The sequence below is a fragment of the Sceloporus undulatus genome, chromosome 11 (genome assembly GCF_019175285.1).
Source record: "Sceloporus undulatus isolate JIND9_A2432 ecotype Alabama chromosome 11, SceUnd_v1.1, whole genome shotgun sequence".
Taxonomy (NCBI): domain Eukaryota; kingdom Metazoa; phylum Chordata; class Lepidosauria; order Squamata; family Phrynosomatidae; genus Sceloporus; species Sceloporus undulatus.
The window spans coordinates 2,694,627-2,711,794 of NC_056532.1; the positions used below are offsets into that span (position 1 = coordinate 2,694,627).

At 46.3% G+C, this 17,168-nt stretch overlaps 2 protein-coding genes across 3 annotated transcripts in view; one reads left to right on the forward strand and one right to left on the reverse strand.

Annotated features, from left to right (window-relative positions):
• Window positions 1-3,370, reverse strand: part of RASA4B (RAS p21 protein activator 4B) — a 39,512-nt gene extending 36,142 nt beyond the window's left edge. Inside the window, exon 1 of the mRNA XM_042442575.1 lies at window positions 3,252-3,370. The gene's annotated coding sequence lies outside the window, so the exon portion shown is untranslated. The remainder of the gene's footprint in view (window positions 1-3,251) is intronic.
• Window positions 3,371-9,177: 5,807 nt separating this feature from the next.
• On the forward strand, window positions 9,178-15,701 carry POLR2J (RNA polymerase II subunit J). Of its 2 annotated transcripts, none has more exons than XM_042442851.1 (4): window positions 9,178-9,765; window positions 13,108-13,197; window positions 14,473-14,647; window positions 15,507-15,701. In XM_042442851.1, the coding sequence occupies exons 1-4, from the start codon at window positions 9,722-9,724 to the stop codon at window positions 15,540-15,542; spliced, it is 345 nt and encodes a 114-aa protein (XP_042298785.1). In that variant the 5' UTR covers window positions 9,178-9,721; the 3' UTR covers window positions 15,543-15,701. The 2 variants fall into 2 exon arrangements, with proteins under 2 accessions (XP_042298785.1, XP_042298784.1); XM_042442850.1 differs by lacking the exon at window positions 9,178-9,765 and adding an exon at window positions 12,074-12,221.
• The last annotated feature ends 1,467 nt before the right edge of the window (window positions 15,702-17,168 follow it).

The window sequence follows — 17,168 nt, forward strand, 5'->3', positions numbered from 1 at the left end:
AGTTGGGCCTCCGTATGCACAATTTTCTTATCCAAGGATCAATCTTCCATGGCTTGAAGACACTAAAATGTATATATTCCAAAGAGCAACCTTGATTTTGCCACTTTCTATAGGGACACGTATTGTATTTAATGGGACTGAGCATCCAGTGGATTTTAGTTCCATGGGGGGACCTGAACCAAACTCTAGCAGATACCAAGGTCCACTGTATCTTGAGATGACCAATGCATTAGAAAAGACAATAAAATAAAGGTGGTGGATAGGAGCTGAGTAAGTTTTACAAGCTGAGTAAGTATTTGAAGGGGTGTCATGTTGAGGATGGAGCGAGCTGTTTTCTGCTGCTCCGAGAATAAGATGCAACGACTGGACGCGGTCCCAGGAAAAAGATTCCACCTCAACTTAGGAGGAACGTCCTGACAGTAGAGAGCTGTTCGACAGTGGAAGATGGGTCCCTCGAATCTCCTTCCTTGCAGGTCTTTAAAACAGAGGCTGGATGGCCATCTCTCAGGGATGCTTTGATAGTGAATTCCTGCATGGCAGAAGGTGATTGGACTGGATGGCCCTTCTTGGGGTCTCTTGCAAATTCTGGGATTTCTAATCTTCTTAAAGTGGTGGTCCTTGGGACCGGTGCTGGTCCCTGAGCCATTAGCTGCTGGTCCCTGTCGTTTCCGGGAAGAAGTTGTAGACCCATCTTGGCACATTGTGAAAGAGCTTGGCAGTCTCCCAGTCGACAGTATAAGAAGCGCTGTACTAAACGGTCGGTATTTTGCTGTCGCTTTCATGGTACCATGGGCCCTTTAGTATCCGCTGGGTTTGGTTTCAGGACCCCCTTGGACACCAAAATCCATGGATGATCAAGTCCTCATTATTTACAATGAGTCGTTGCTATTTATTATTATTATTATTACACTGGACCCTTGTATCCGCTGGGGTTGGTTTCGGACCCTCATGGATAAGAAATCCATGGTGCTCAAGTCCCATTATATACAATGTGTTATTATTATTATTACAGTAGGGCCTTGGTATCTGTTGGAGTTTGGTTTCAGGAGCCTCTGTGGATTACCAAATCCATGAATGCTCAAGTCCTATTATATGCAATGTGTTTTATATTACTACTACTACTACTACTATAGTGGGCCCTTGTTTCTGCTGGGGTTTGGTTCCAGACCTTCTTTGGATACCAAAAATCCATGGTGCTCCAGTCCCATTATATATAGCGCATAATAAAATATGTCCCCTATAAAATAACAAAACCAGGTTTGCTTTTTGGAATTTATGTTTTAACAGTATTTTTGATCCCTGGATAAAGAGTCCATGGATACTGAGGGCCGACCATAATCCGATTGTTGCCACCATTGGTTTGGTGATGATTGGCGGTGGCTGTTTTAGTGCAACTTGTGGCATTTTCATTTATTTTTTAAGGTAGCTACAAGTGTCAAACTAAAGGGACATGCCTGCAAAATTGCCGCCCTGCAAAAAGAACAGTTCTGGGGGTCCCTATGAGAGTAACTGGCAAAATATATATTTAGCCTTTTTGATTCCTAGAAGTTGGGGGGGGGTGTTGTGTGTGGGGGTTGTTTGTCTGGTTTGGTTGGTTTGGGAAACCTGCGCCTTGCCGCCCTGCGCGTTTCTGGGGGGTCCCTTGGGTTGGCCCCTTTTTTTGCCTTTTTGTTCCGGGGGCCTCTGGGCGGCAGAGAACAAAACCGATGATGTGAATGCCTAGCGACGCGAAAAAGAAAGCTCTGTCCTCCCATTGACTCCTTATGGTCTACACCAGAGATGTTTTATTAATGGCTGTAATGCAAGAAGACTATAGAGACAGTCCCAAATACAGGATGATAAAGAAAGCGGGGAAAGGCATGATCAAATATATCACTCTGGTGATTCCACACTCCTTGGTTGTGTACAGAAACATAGCAATGAGTTTGAAGGGAAACCCCAGCTTGAATGGGTTTCTATTGTCCTTAAAACCCAAGTTGGTCTCCTCCATAAAACACAGGTTCTTTATTCACAGATGCAAACTATCCACAGCTTGAAAATATTATCAATATATATATATACACAATTTCAGAAAGCACACCTTGATTTTGCCATTTTATATAGGTATTTTACTACACCATTGATATATATAGGGAACTTGAGCATCCATGGATTTTAGGGGATTCCTGGGAATCAAACCCAGCAGATAACAAGAGGCCCACTGTCATCCATCCTTTTCTTACATATCCCATCCTTTAACAGTGCTATTGTGGGCATGGTGCTTTCCAAAGTAATAGGAGGGATCACTATATCATATATATCTATATATATATTATATATATCTATAATGAGAAAAAGAAAGGGGGGATTAGCCATTTCCAATTAATTAATAAAGTTCAAGTGGGTGTGTGAAGAAGAAGCGAGGAGGAGGAGGAAGATGAGAGGCAGAGGAGGAGGAAAGAATACGAACGAGGGAGGAGGAAGGGAGAAGGTGGAAGCAGAAACGGAGAGAGAGGAAGAAGAAAAGGACAGAGGAGAGGAAGAAAGGAAGAGAGGCGGAGATCGGTGGGAAGAAGAAGAAGAAGAAAAGAAAGAGAGGAAGAAGAAAATGAAGGGAGGAGGAAGAAAGAAAGAAAAGGAAGAGAGGGAAGAGGAAGAAGAAAAGGAAGGAGGAGGAGGAAAGAAAAGCAGGGAGGAGGAGAAGGAGGAAGAAGAACGAAAAGGAAGAGCGGAGGGGAGGAAGGAGAAGGAGGACGAAGAGAAGGAAGGAAGAGAAGGAGATAATTATGAAGAGAAGGCGAAGAAAGGAATATGAGGGAATGCTGAGAAAGAAGAGAGAAGAGGAACAGAAAAGGAGGGGAAAGAGAAAGGAAGCGAGGAGGAAGGGAAAGGAGGAGGAGGGAGGAGGAAGAAGAGGGACGAAGAGAAGGAAGATCATATGCAGAGAAAGGCAGGAGGAAAAGGCAAGGAGGAAAGAAGAGGAAGCAAGGGGAAGAAGGGAAGAGACGGAAAAGACTATTAGGAGGAAGGGGAAGCGCAAGGAGAGAAGAAGAAGCGGAGGAGGAAGACAACGGAGAAGAATGTAGAAAGAGGGTGCGGAGGAAAGAAAGAACGAAAGATGAGGAAGGAAGACAAAAGAGGAGATAAGACGAAGAGGAGGGAGTGATGAACGAGGAGTAGGAAGAGGAAAATAAAGAGAAGGAAGGAAGAAGAGGGAAAAGGAAGAAGGGGAAGAAGAGAAGAGGAGGAGGTCTGGGGGGAGGCATCCTTACATGTCTTTGGCGGGCAGGTTCTTCCCTTCCACGATTCCGGATGAACAAAGAGCTCCTTTTGCTGGCCAGGCTAGTGGCGGACCGCGGGGAGAGCAGCCGCAGGGCTTGCCCCCATCCTGGCTGCCACGGACTCAAGAGAGAACCTAGAGCTGCAAAGCAGACCTCAGGGCTGCCTCCTTTCTTGCCTCCCCTTTCCCCATTCAAGCCTTTGCCTTTCCTCCAGCTGGGGAAGCAGTCTGCGCCTCCGCCAAATCAGGGAGAGGGAAGGCAAGGAGGGGGCGTGGCCAGGGAGGCATCCTCCCTTACCATTGGCTGAGCGCTCTCCAGCTGTAACAGTTGCTCTGGGTTCTTTTCCCCCTCCCTCTTCCAGATGTTTTCCTCTGCTTTCCTTTGGAGATTTGCACAAAATCTGGATGTGCGCAAAAATTGCTTCTCTGTCTAAAGGCGCATTTTGTGCCAATGGTTTCCAAACGTTTAAGTCCTCGGGTGCTTTGGACTTCAGCTCCCCGACGCCAGATTGGGCAGCAGCCAGGGATTCTGGGAGGTGAAGTCCAAAACATCTGCAGGGACTTTAAAGCTTGGGCACCTTGAAAGTCCAAAACACACTGCAGGCATAACCCAGCTTGAGACCGCTTTTACCCCCCGGCTCAGCGCTAGGGAGACTCTGGGACGCATCATTTTGTGAGCCTTCTCTACCAAATATTAAGCCTTTATATCTTAATCAATACTCTTCGTAAGTCTGATAAATAATCCTTTTGCTTTTGCCTTGGTCCCCGACGCGTCATAAACGCTGAATTAAACGGACCAAGCAGAGCCTCTTTGTCTGTTGTTTCCTCCTGGAACTTATATACTCACTTCTCAGCTGTCAAAATACCGCGTAAAGCCACTGCCAAGAAAACCTCTCCCTGCATTAAAAGGGCCTTTCTTAGCACAGTCCTGTCCAAGCGAAACATTATCCCGGCTTCTTATTTATACAGTCTCTCTATTACTTTAAAGAAACAAGTTCAGGATCTATTATTAAGGTGCCGTATCTAAGTATATAAGTCAAAGGCAGATTTTTGGAGGCCACAGTTATGGATTTGGATCTGACCCGTGGATAAGTCGAGGCGGAGTAAAAAATTTAGGGGCCTGTAATGAAGGTGTAAAGGACAAAGCAAAGGAAAACAATGCTGGGATTACAAAATCCCAGCAGACCTAAACTGTGGCCTGTTCCAGATGCCAAAATAAAGTTGGCTTGGGTCTCTTTGGCTGTATGCTGTTTTAAATGATGGATGGGTCCTAAGAGTCGTTGGAGGTGCGCCAAAGCCCCCACTCCATTCCTAAGCATTGGAGTGCGCTTTGGTTGCAGGCTTCTTAGACTTCTTAGGGACCATGCATCATTTAACTAGCATACCTCCCAAACGAGGACCCCCAAGCAGCTTTATTTTTGGCAGTCTGGACAGTCTGGACCAGGCCTGTTTGTGCTTATCTAAAGGCTGGATGGATTAGAGGGGGTCAGGGCTTCCAGGGTAGATTAAACTCTTGCCTTTGGCCAACCAAAAGTTGCACTGAAAGACCTAGATAGAGAATAGGGCCACTCTCTTCTGCTTTATTCAGGTCCCAGCTGGAATACTGTGTTCCAGTTTTGGTCACTGCAGTTCAAGAGGAGGTTGAGAAGCTGGAGCGTGTCCAAAAGGAAGGCTCACCAAAATGGTGAAGGGCCTGGAAACCATGAGGCCTATTGAGGAGAGACAGTCGGGGCTGGGTGTGTTTAGCTTTGGCGAAGCGAATATGACATCATGAATTGGAACGAGACCCTAAGGGCCATCCAGTCCAACCCCATTCTGCCATGCAGGAATCTCAATCAAAGGCATCCCCAATGACAGTGGCCATCCAGTCCCTGCTTGAAGACCTCCAAAGAAGGAGGACTCCAGTGGAGCCTCTTCACTGTCGAACAGCCCTGACTTGTAGCGTTCTTCCTAATGTGTGAGCTGGGATTCTCTTTTCCTGCATCTTGCATCCATTGCTCCTTGTGTCTGTTCTGTGGCAGCAGCAGAAAAACAAGCTCGCTCTCTCCTCAATCTGACATCCCTTCAAATATTTAAACGGGCGCTATCATATCACCTCTAACCTTCTCTTCTCCAGGCTTTCAACATCCCCAGCTCCCTCAGTCGTTTCCTCATGAAGGGTTAGGGTTAGTGTTGTTCTTTAGAAGGATGTCATGTTGAGGATGGGCAAGCTTGTTTCTTCTGCTCCAGAGAAACGGACACAATGGAGCAATGGTGCAAGTCACAGGAAAAGGATTCCACCTAAACCTTAGGGACTTCCTGACATAAGGGTTGTTTGACAGTGGAAGAAGAGGTCTCAAAGGCTCCTTCTTTGGAGGTCTTTAAACAGAGGCTGGATGCCATCTGTCAGGGATGCTTTTGAGAGTTCCTGCATGGCAGAATAAAGGGGTTGGACTGGAGGGTCCTTGGGGTCTCTTCTAATAGGATTCTATGATTCTTTCTATTCTTGTGGTGCTATGTTTTAGCAGTCGGCACATAGATCTCCTTTTAAAATCAACAGTGCCTTCCTCCGAGCAAAACATCCACCCCAGGCAATGCCTGTCTGAATAAGCGGCAGCCTCCAAGGAATAGGTTATGCTGCTTTGTTTAGATTCATTGCCTATTTTGGGATGAAACATCAGTCCCGCTTGGCTCTTTTCCTCTCGCAATGGAAATGTGTGTGGAGCCAGGGAGCCAGGGACACAGCGCCGGGGGAAGATTCAAAAAAGGCAACCCATATATTTTCCGCCTGGCGCCGTGTGTTTCCAGAACTGCTCCAACCAAACGGAAAGTGCACTGAGTTCCTGCATGTGGGGAAAAAACTGATTGCATTTTAAACATGGGAAGAAACATCGGAGTTTGGGTGGCCAACGAATTCATCCTCTGCTTTTCCACTTTAGAGTCAGGCTGGGATGAGCCACAAGCAGAGGATCAACCAGGCCTCATTCACAATAGTAGTACTACTACTAGTATATAATTATAATAATCTACTTTAACTGCCATAGTTCCAGTGTATGGTATCTTGGGATTTGTAGTTCGATGGCATGCTATAGCTCCCTGCCTGAGAATTCACAATAGTAGTAGTAGTAATAGTAATATAATGATAATCATCTGCTTTAACTGCTGTGATTCCAGCCTATGGAATCCTGGGATTTGTAGTCCAATGGCCTGCTGCAGCTCTCTGCCTGAGAATTCCAAATGGTCGTCCTTAAACTGCAAATCCCAGGGTCCCGTAGGACAGAGCCAAGATGATAAAAGTGGAATAGTAGCTTTATGTGGAAGGATGAGGACAAAGAAGCAAACCGGAACCAGGGAACAACACGCCAGGAGGCAAGATGGAGGGCTCCGGGTTCAAATCTAACAGAGGTTGGATGGGCATCTCTCAGGACTGCTTTAGTGGTATATTCCTGTATGGGAGAGGGTTGGATGTTCTTTGCAACGCCTTCCAACTGTATGAAACCCAAGCTTTTCCAGATAATTATGGAATCGTAGAGTTGGAAGGGACCTCAAGGGCCATCCAGTCCAACCCCCCTGACATGCAGGAACTCTCAATCAAAGCATCCCCATTGGCAGATGGCCATCCAGCCTCTGCTTGAAGACCTCCAAGGAAGGAAACTCCACTACACTCCGAGGAAGGAGTGTATTCCACTGTTGAACAGCCCTTACTGTCAGGAAGTTCCTCCTAATGTTGATTTGGAATCTCTTTTCCTGGAGCTTGCATCCATTGCTCCAGGTCCTAGTCTCTGGAACAGCAGAAAACAAGCTTGCTCCCTCCTCAGTATGCCATCCCTTCAAGTATTTAAACATGGCTATCATATTAACTCTTAATCTTGTCTTCTCCAGGCTAAACATATCCAGATCCCTCACTTTCTGGTTTCCAGACCGTCCACCATTTTGGTCGCCTTCCTTGGACACTTCAGCTTGTCAATATCCTTCTTGAATTGTGGAGCCCAGAACTGGACACAATATTTTAGGTGAGTCCTGACCAAAGCAGAACAGAGTGATACGATTAATTCAAGTGTCTGGAGGCTACCAAAAGAGGTTTGGGGGATCAGGACTCGGTTCTGCCACCATTGCGCTCAATGGACCCAGAGCCTGACTCTGTGCAAGGCCATTTTTTATCTTGCGAAGAGAGCTTCTCTCCTGTCCCTCTTGATGGGGAAGCACCAAAGTTCACGGCCTGCACCGCGTCATCTTCTGCCTGGTTTTAAAATAGAATGAAAAACAGCTAAAAATAGGTTTCTTGGCAGCAGAGCCCTGCTTGGAAAGGCCAAGAGAAGCACCTTGGGATGAGCCCACCTTCTGGGGAAGACGTTGGGCCAAGTGGCACTGACGCCGCTTGCTTGTCTGTGTGTCCCTCCAGAGCCATTTCATTCCCCATCCCCTGTTTCTCTCCTGTCTGACTCATTCTGCCCAGGGCTCCCATCCCTTTGCTCCAGATGGATTATAGTCCCGGTCATTGCTCCCAAAGCACAGGATTTGCAAAGAAAAATAAATCAGCCACTTTCCGTGTTTGGCTTTCTCGCCTAATCCTCTCCGAGCCGTTCCTCTGGGGAGAGTGCTGTTCTGCCGCCCACCCGGCACCACTTCCCTGGCTTCTGGAGGGCCGCTTACTGAGGAACACTGCAAACACAGCGGTTTAAACATTATGGACATTTCAATTTTTAAGGTTAATATCAACAATGCACTTATTACAGGCTGAGTCTCCCTTACCTGAGATGCTTTGGCCCAGAAGGGGTTGGGATTTTTTAATATTTGCATGCTTATGCCTTCAAGTCACTTCCAACTTATGGTGACTTATGGCCTCTCACAGGGTTTTCTTGGGTGTTCTTCAGAGGAGGTTTGCTATTGCCATCCTCTGAGGCTGAGAGGGTGTGACTTGGAGTCTTAACACAATTATTGGGGTCTCTTCCAACTGTAGGATTCTATTATTTGATAGAGTATTGTGGTCTATTGGAGGGGCTTGCCTCTGTCCCCCCCACTTTGGGAAATACATTGTGGGAGGACCTGGGAGAGGGACATTCTCTGTGTTGGCACCCCAGTTGTTGAATTACTCCCCAAATAGAAAGGACTGACCTCCCCAGCGGCCATAGCCACTGGAAGGGACAGTGCCAGGCCCATGGAGGTCCAGCGGTCATCGTTGGTTGGTGGTTTTGTGTGTCCGCAAGTCATTTCCAACTGTTGTAAACCTTGGAGTCATTTCCGACTTATGGCAATCCTAAGAAGAACCTATAACTGGGTTCCCTAAAGGCTCTCTTTGTTGTATGGATGGGCTGCAGGTGGAAGGATAGGAAAGCATGTCAGATGCGATGACTGAGAGATAAACCAGGACCAGACAAGAACAAACCAGGAGGCAAGATGGAGGACCCCAGGTTCAAATCCAACAGAGGCTGGATGGGCATCTCTCAGGAGTGCTTGAGTAGCCTATTCTTGTATGGGACAGGATTGGATTAGATGTCCCTTGCCGCTCCTTCCAACTGTATGAAATCCCAGCTTGTCCAGATAATCCTAGAGTTGGAAGAGACCTCAAGAGCCATCCAGTTCAACCCTGTTCTGCCATGCAGGAACTCATAGCCAAAGCATCCCCAACAGATGGCCATCCAGCCTCTGTTTAAAGACCTCCAAGATTGCATCTTCCACTGTTGAAGAGCTCTTACTCTCCGGAAGTTCCTCCTAATGTTCAAGTGGAACCTCCTTTCCTGTAACTTGAATCCATTGCTTTGTGTCCGGAGCAGCAAAAACAAGCTTGCTCCATCTACAACATTAATATATAAACAGAGAGGTGATTTCTCGAAGTCCCAGGCTCTTTAAAGCTTTAAATGTCATCACCCTCACCTTGACCTCAGATTCCAGCGTAACAACACATATCTCCTCTGGCAGAACATTGTGACACTTTTCATCTCTAAACTGGTGGCTCTCATGGCAGTGGACCAGCGAACGCAGGCCCCGCGGTGGATCTACACACATTCAACGTAAATAATGGAGAAATCGAAATAGCAACAGATTTCCTGTACCTTGGATCAAGCATCGTTCGGAGCAGAGACTGCGGTCAAGAAATAAGAAGGCTAGGATCGAAGGGAAGACTAGGGCAAGGCAACTACGAAGGAACTAGGCAAGGTCCTAAACTGCAAAGATAGAAAATGGAGCGCTAAAGTTAGAATCATCCAGTCCATGGCATTCCCATCATCATGTCTGGATGTGAGAGCGACAGTGAAGAAAGCAGGCAGAAAGAGAACCAACTCATTTGAAATACGGTGCTGAGGAAACTATAGCCGCTCTGACAGCCTTTAGAGCTGAAGAGCAGGGTATAAATACAACAACAACAACAATAACAACAATAAATGGACGGCCAAGAAGATGAGCAAATGGTTCCTTGGACATATCACACCTTTAAAGCTTTAAATGTCATCACTGTCACCTTGACTTCACAACCTAGAAGCCAAGATGCTGAAATGGAGGCTGTCGTATTTTGGCCACATCTTGAGAAGGTAGGACTCATTGGAAAAGACAATAATGCCGGGAAAGGTAGAAGGGAGTAGAAAGTGAGGAAGGCCGCATGCCAGATGGATGGACTTTGCAAAAGAGGTGTGAGTATACGTTTATAGGGACTGAGCAGAGCAGTGGAGGATAGGAGGTCTTGGGAATAGAATCATAGAGTTGGAAGAGATCGCAAGGGCCATCCAGTCCAACCCTCTGCCATGCAGGAACTCTCACCATGAGTTGGGTCAACTCTAGAGTAGTTCACCACAACCAACAACAACCATGCAGAGACTGGCCAGCCTCCTGACATGGGAGCCGAGCCATCACTCTGGGGTGGTTTCATATTGGAAAGCACACCTTGACAGATCCAGAGATGCACAGTCAGGCTTCGGCTCTCAGGTGCGAACATATGTGCCATGCCACTTATCTCTCTGTGAAACAAGACGCTCGCCCCGACTTTGTCTCCCAAGGATTTTCTTTGCGTGCGGACCAGCACAAGGTGTTAAAAACTCTGCGCAGATGGCGACCCTATCCCCACCGAGGGATGCGTCGGTGTACGTTCCTGTCGAATATCCAGAGAGGATCACAGGGAGATCTTCTCAGAGCTGAAAGGTTAAACCTTGGGAAAGGCTCCTGCCTACAGATGTGGGGCTCCTTCTCTTACCCAGGGCACCAGCTGCCGTCGCTGCCGTTGCTGCTGGCGGATTGGACTGAGAAAAATGGTTGAGTGGGTGGCGGGTGGATTATCCAGATGTCAGGTCAGGGAGTCCCAGAGCTGTGGGGCAACATAGCAAAGCTCTTAAGCCCAGAGGGGTTTTGTCACTGCCGCTTTTGCAAAGGGCACACTGTTTTTCTCTCTCTCTCTGTCTCTGCAAAGCAGAGGCGGAAGGCCTGCTCCTGGCCTTCTGTGCCCAAGAAGGCCAGGCTTTGGAAAAGCATTCACAGAATCCTCCAGCAAGCATGGCATACATGGATTCAAGCATCCATGGTTTGAATATGTTCCAAAAAAGTATACATTTCAAATATCAAACCTTGATTTTCCATTTTGTATAAGGGGCACCATTTTGTTATGTCATTATATTTAATGGGACTTGAGCATCCACGGATTTTGTTATCCACGGGGGATCTTGGAACCAAACCCCAGCGGAGAACAAGGGCCCACTGTACTCAAAGGGGTCTTGTAGCCATTTTGAGACTAATTCGTTGCACACAGTGCGCCCTTCCTACTCTCTGGCAATTATTGTTTGTGCTCTTTTACTACGTGCCGATCCCAAGACCCATGATCTCACCAGCGATGCCTATTATATCGTATTTGCTTTGCTGTGCTAGGCGTTCGTCTTGTTTATTCCTCGCGCTCTGTGCATTAGTGCAGAGACATCTAAGACCATGGGATTTAAACAGAGGCTGGATGGGCATCTGTCAACACGGATGCTTTGATTATGAGTTCCTGCATGGCAGAATGGGGTTGGACTGGATGGCCCTTGGGGTCTCTTCCATCTCTATGATTCTCTATCTATCTATCACACACATATATACTCTGAGGATGGCAGTATGTACTGAACTGACAGCTGTCCTTTAAGTATAAGATTTAAGGACCATATATGATAGGAAGATTTAAGGACCAGATAGATAGTGTGTGTGTGTGTGTGTGTGTGTGTGTATGATACAAACATTTAAGGACCATATATAGATAGATCTAAGGGCCATATATATATATATATATATATATATATGATATAAAGATTTAAGGGCCAGATAAATAGATTTAAGGACCGTGTGTGTGTGTGTATATGATATAAAGATGTAAGGTCCATTGATAGATAGATTTAAGGGGCATATATGTGTGTGTGTATAGATACAGATATAGATATAGATAGATTTATGTGTGTGTGTGTGTGTGTGTGTGTGTGTATGATATAAAGATTTAAGGGCCATATATAGATAGATTCAAGGGTAACACGTGTGTGTGTGTGTGTGTGTGCTGGATGGCCCTTGGGGTCTCTTACAACTCTAGGATTCTATAGGTGATAATCACTGGATAACTGCAATAGTAGTCCCCAAACTGTGCTCTTTAAGGGCTTTTGGACTCCAACTCCCAGAATCCCAGGCTACTGGCCATCATGGCTGAGGCTTCTGGCAGCTGAAGTCCAAAATCTCTTAAAGGGCACACAGCTTGAGGACCATTGCGTTAAAAGCCATCCAGGTGTCCCATCCTAACATGTCCACCAGGGGGAGCCAAAGTGCACTCCTTTGGCGAGGCGCTTCCGACAGGCGCAGTTCCATGTCCAGGCCACTAGAGGGAGCAAGAGAAAGAGCAGCGTTTCGCTTCCTAGAGCGGCGGAAGCCGGAAGTGAGACGCGGAAGTAGTTTTCTGGACTCCCTAGGGAGCCTCCAAGAGCCAGCAGGGAGCCATGAACGCGCCTCCGGCTTTCGAGTCCTTCTTGCTTTTCGAAGGGGAGAAAAAGTGAGGAGTGGGAGAGGGAAGAAGGGACAGGGGGCCTTTCCTAATGTTGAGGTGGAATCTCTCTTCCTGGAGCTTGCATCCATTGCTCTGGGTCCTGTTCTCTGGAGCAGCAGAAAACAGCGCTCTCTCTCTATTAATATCTATATGGTGGTTGGTGTGTGTGTCTGGAGCAGCAGAGAAACTATCTATCTATGTCTCTGGAGCAGCAGAAAACAATCTCTCTCTATATATATATGTGTGTGTGTGTGTGTGTCTGGAGCAGCAGAAAACAAGCTCTATCTATCTATCAATCTATCTATCAATGTCTCTGGAGCAGCAGAAAACAAGCTTGCTCCATCCTCAGTGTGACAACTTATGTCCTTCTGGGTAGTGCTGGACTGCAATTCCCATGTTGCTTCCTCATCACTTGGGCTGGCTGAGCCTGATGGGAGCTAGAGTCTCACAGCGTCTAAATATACACGCATGCACTCAGGGGAAGGATGAAACTCAAAGATATAGCCGTGTCAGTCTGTAGAATCAGTATCTAGAGAGATCTTGTATCACCTTTCTGTATACATTCATGCATTGTATACCATCGGAGGCTCTTATCTTCAGGCAAAGCACAGATTTGAACATATGGGTGACCTGATTGACATGGTATTATAACCAATGTATTATTATTTTGCCATCGCATTGGTTAATAAAGCTTTTTTATACTTTGCTTACAGCCACTATTCCCTAGACTTTTTTGTTTTACCATCCAGTTAAAAGCTGCCTTCAGTTAAAAAGGTGGGAGGATACTATTGTGCCACTAAGATGCAAAGATAAGATTGGACACCAAGGAGATCTTTGTATTATTATTCAGTGTTGACACTGTCCTCTTCTCTTCACCCCTCCTTACTTCCAGGATTACCATAAATAAGGATACGAAGGTACCCAATGCCTGTCTGTTCACCATCAACAAAGAAGATCATACCCTCGGGAACATTATTAAGTCGTGAGTAAGAATGGCTCTTGGTTTTGGGGGGAAGATTTTTGTGGGGTAACCGTCTCAAGTGAGGATGATGCCAAAAGTCAGGCTAAGCCAAATGCTTGGTCAGACTTCAACAACCGCATTAACCATTCAATAACCCCCAGACTGCTTGAAAAGGAGCCGCAGCATGTTGGTACAGTGGTACCCCGGGATACGAATTGATCGCGTTACGAAATTTCCGGGATACGAAAAAGTTAGATTGGAAAAAACTGTTCCGGGATACGAAGGTTTTTTCGGGTTACGAAATTTTTTTCGGCGCGAAATTCAAACGCGCGGCTTTCCAGCGCTAACGGAAAGCCCTTTTCGGGTTGCGAAATGCATCGGGTTACGAACGGGGCGGCGGAACGAATTAATTTCGTAACCCGAGGTAGCACTGTAGTTGCAAATGTAGCTCTTTCACAAGTTGGGCCTAAAGTATTTTAGCAGTAAACTATGTCATAGGTAGAATTCAAAGATATAGCCGTGTTAGTCTGTAGAATCAGTATATAGAGAGATCTTGTAGCACCTTGGAGTCTCACTGCAAAGAAGGCATTGGCAGCATGAGCTTTCATAGACTTATGTCTTGAAATGCATCAGAGGAGGTAGACTGAAGTCTAGGAAAGCTCATGCTGCCAACTTCTTTCTTTCAGTGAGTCTCAAGGGTGCTACAAGATCTCTCTACACATATCTGTCTCTCTCATATCTGTATGTCTTGGCTTACTTTGGAGACTTCATGCCCAACTAATGCTCCCAGGATCTCATGCTCAGTTCCAGCAGGAGATCCTGATCCCAGGTGGCATTAACATGAGCAAAGCCCCATTGGATCCAGGATCCTGTTTACCACACTCCGCCCTGTTCAGCGTCCCCAGCAAGTTAACCTTGCTTGCTGTTTGGATATCTGGAGAAGATCATAAAATTTTCATATGGGTCAAGACAGGCCTTCAAATAAGCCCTTCCCAAGATCTTTAGAGCTCTGTATGTGAGGATGAGCACTTTGAGTGTGACAGGGAACAGTCAGTTTTCACTAGTTGAACATGCTTCAGGGACCAACATATTCTCCATTGAAGCAAAATGATGCGGAGGTAACTATGCATGCTGAGGACTCACCAAAGTTATGCTTTTGGATTACGACTCCCAGAGTCCTCAGCCGACCGGGGATTCTGGGAGCTGTAGCCCAAGGACACAAGCTCTGAGGATGTCTAGCTGTGGCTGTATTTTGAACGGCATCTTTTCATTTACCCGTTTTTCTCTTCCCTGCAGGCAGTTGTTGAAAGACCCCCAGGTGCTCTTTGCTGGCTACAAGGTCCCTCACCCGCTGGAGCACAAGATCATCATCCGTGTCCAGACCACTCCCGACTACAGCCCCCAAGAAGCCTTCACCAACGCCATCACGGATCTCATCAGCGAACTCTCCCTCCTGGAGGAGAGGTTCCGAGTAAGATGGCCTTCCTAAAGGTGGAGATGGTTGGCAGGGTGCGGCTCGAGTTGGTTTGTGCCTCCGCCACGCTGTGGCTCTGTGGTGAATTGAGTGACAACGGCTAAGTATAGCAGAAGAGCTCCACATGCCGGACTCCGCTATGGCTCCCTTGTCGGCAGCCCCAGGATTTACTAGGATAGCTGTCCCTAGTAGCTGTGGAGAGCATGGGAAGGGGATCAGAGAAGCATCAGGTTATGGCTGCATCCGCACTGCAGAACTGCCTTGGCTCAATGCTGTGGCATCCCAGTGTTTGTCATTTATGACACCGCAGCTTTCTGAAAGAGAAAGCTATATATCTCAGAGAACTACAGATCCAATGATTGCATAGCATTCAACCAGGGCAGTTAAAGCAGTGTCATACTGTTTGGTGCAGCCTTAAATCCTTTTAGCCAAACCTAGGCCAAGGACATCTACCAAGATCCACTGAGGTTTTTCCAAAGGTGATCATCTGTTTGCGTGTGGTTTGTATTCCCATAGTGAGTTGCTTCTCCGATCCCTTCCACAGCAACATGGAGGGGAGGTTGGTTATTGTGGGGAGAAGACGGGAACGCAATCCTCTTCAACCGTCAAAAAATAATACACAAGTATAAAGTGAAATTATGAATGTGTAAATCACTATCAGCCCCTCACACACCTTTGCTGCAGGAATGGGGAACCTCTACCACCATTTTCTCTTTGCGCACGGACATCCAAGTGTGCGAGGACGGTAGGAAAGGAAGAAACCAATTAAGTTGCTGGCGTCTCCAATGTCTTATTTCATCAGGCTTTCTGTGTTTGATCGAATCACGCATTTGATCACGTTTTCTTTTTCTTTCAGGTTGCCATCAAAGACAAGCAAGAAGGAATCGAATAGCAGCCCGGAGTTGTAGCATGCGTTCGCCAATGAACCGTTTCGTGTTTTTCCCCCTTAACTAGCAGTAGTAAGTAGTAAATACTTGTCCGATGTTTAAACCTGAGGTTTAGTTAGCTTACCGTCGTATGTTGGCTAATAAATTATGCTTTTATTTTTTGATCCTGAGTTTTTTTTGAAAGGCTTAGTACTTTCCACTGGAAAGGCGTCGAAGTAACTGGCGTTTTCAGGAGTGTTTTCTTAAACTGAGCGTGCCGAGTTACAAAAAGTGTCCCCTGTGCTTTCTTTGTTTGGTTTAATAAGATATACCTATTTCTGGGTTTCTGTGGGGAGTATCACTGTGTTTTGGCTCCCCATTTAACCCTGAATTGGTCATTTGTAAGGATCGGTTTGGATAAGGATCAAACCTCTTTCAAGGAGACATTTTTCTTGAACCTTTGGGTGTATTTTGTTTCATTGCATCTCCTGCTTGTTGCTCTTAGTTCTGTCCTGCCAAAGAGAGAACAAGGCATCTTCGTCTTCTGCATGACAGTCTTTTCAGGTTAGTTGCCTTCATCATGTCTCCCACTTTTACATGCCTTCCACTTGTACATACCCAGCACTTGCAGGACCTGGCTTTTTGGGTTGCCCTTTTCTGGTTGGTGCTCTTCCTGAATGCCCACTTCTGGGTTTCTAATTTGTCAGTATCCTTCTTCAAAAGATTTGCCTAGACACAGTACCTATGCCAAAAGCAGAAGCTTTTGTTACCTTATTGAGCAGAGAAGTCCCAGAATCCTGTTGGTGCCTTAAATGTGCGTAAATCCCCCCCCCCCCAAAAAAAACAGCTGGATACTTTTGGCTGGTGTGCAACATCTACATTCACTTCAAGCTTGCAGACAAATTCCTTTTGCATTGATGAATTTTCAGCTGAGGCCTATCTGTTTGCCCCCTGACGCAACTGGTAATGGTACCCTTCAGTTATGCACTGCTGCCATTCCATTTGAGGGTGTGTGTAACTATGTGTGTGGGGACTTACACTGTGCAATGTAAACCTAGGGTCTGAGTCACTCCCTTCTGCAATTGTTTAATATTAGTGCTGTCATAAGCAATGACAGTTAGAGGTTCAGCGTTTGCAATTATGCTACTCAAAGTGGTGCTCCATGGACTCACAACAGTCCATCTGAGCCATTATTATTATTATTGAGAAGGTCTACACAACATGATGCCAATTCATCACACTGGGTTTTTAAAGGTGATCTGAGGGCTCTTTTGCCTTTTCCTCAACCTGCCTCAACCCACTTTTCTATCAAGTGTGTCCCTGCTTTGCCTTAGTCTACTCCAAAACTAAGGTGGAGTAGGAGATACTTTAGGGACCTGCACCTTAGCCCTGGCAAGTATGGAAGCAAACCAAAGCTAGTGTCCTTCAGGTGTCAAAAGATGCGGAGGAGAAGCTTCTTCTTAGATCTGTGGAAAGGGATGGTGAACTAGAACCACCCAAACCTCAGAAATAGGTTTCTTAGAAGTTCAAGTCCTGAATCATGGCAGAATTGAATTCAGTATTGACAAGGTGAGAACTAACTTTATTAGACTGTGCCTACCTCCAACAGAGAAATGTTGGCTGCCACTTTTCTGCCCCGATTATATAAAACC

What these genes read in the sequence shown, in the direction of transcription:
- POLR2J (XM_042442850.1), top strand. Translation starts at nt 12,169, where the DNA reads ATGAACGCGCCTCCGGCTTTCGAGTCCTTCTTGCTTTTCGAAGGGGAG. An exon ending in CTTTTCGAAGGGGAGAAAAA is followed by an intron (nt 12,222 to 13,107) that starts GTGAGGAGTGGG and finishes CCTTACTTCCAG; the next exon opens with GATTACCATAAATAAGGATA. An exon ending in TCCTGGAGGAGAGGTTCCGA is followed by an intron (nt 14,648 to 15,506) that starts GTAAGATGGCCT and finishes TTTTTCTTTCAG; the next exon opens with GTTGCCATCAAAGACAAGCA.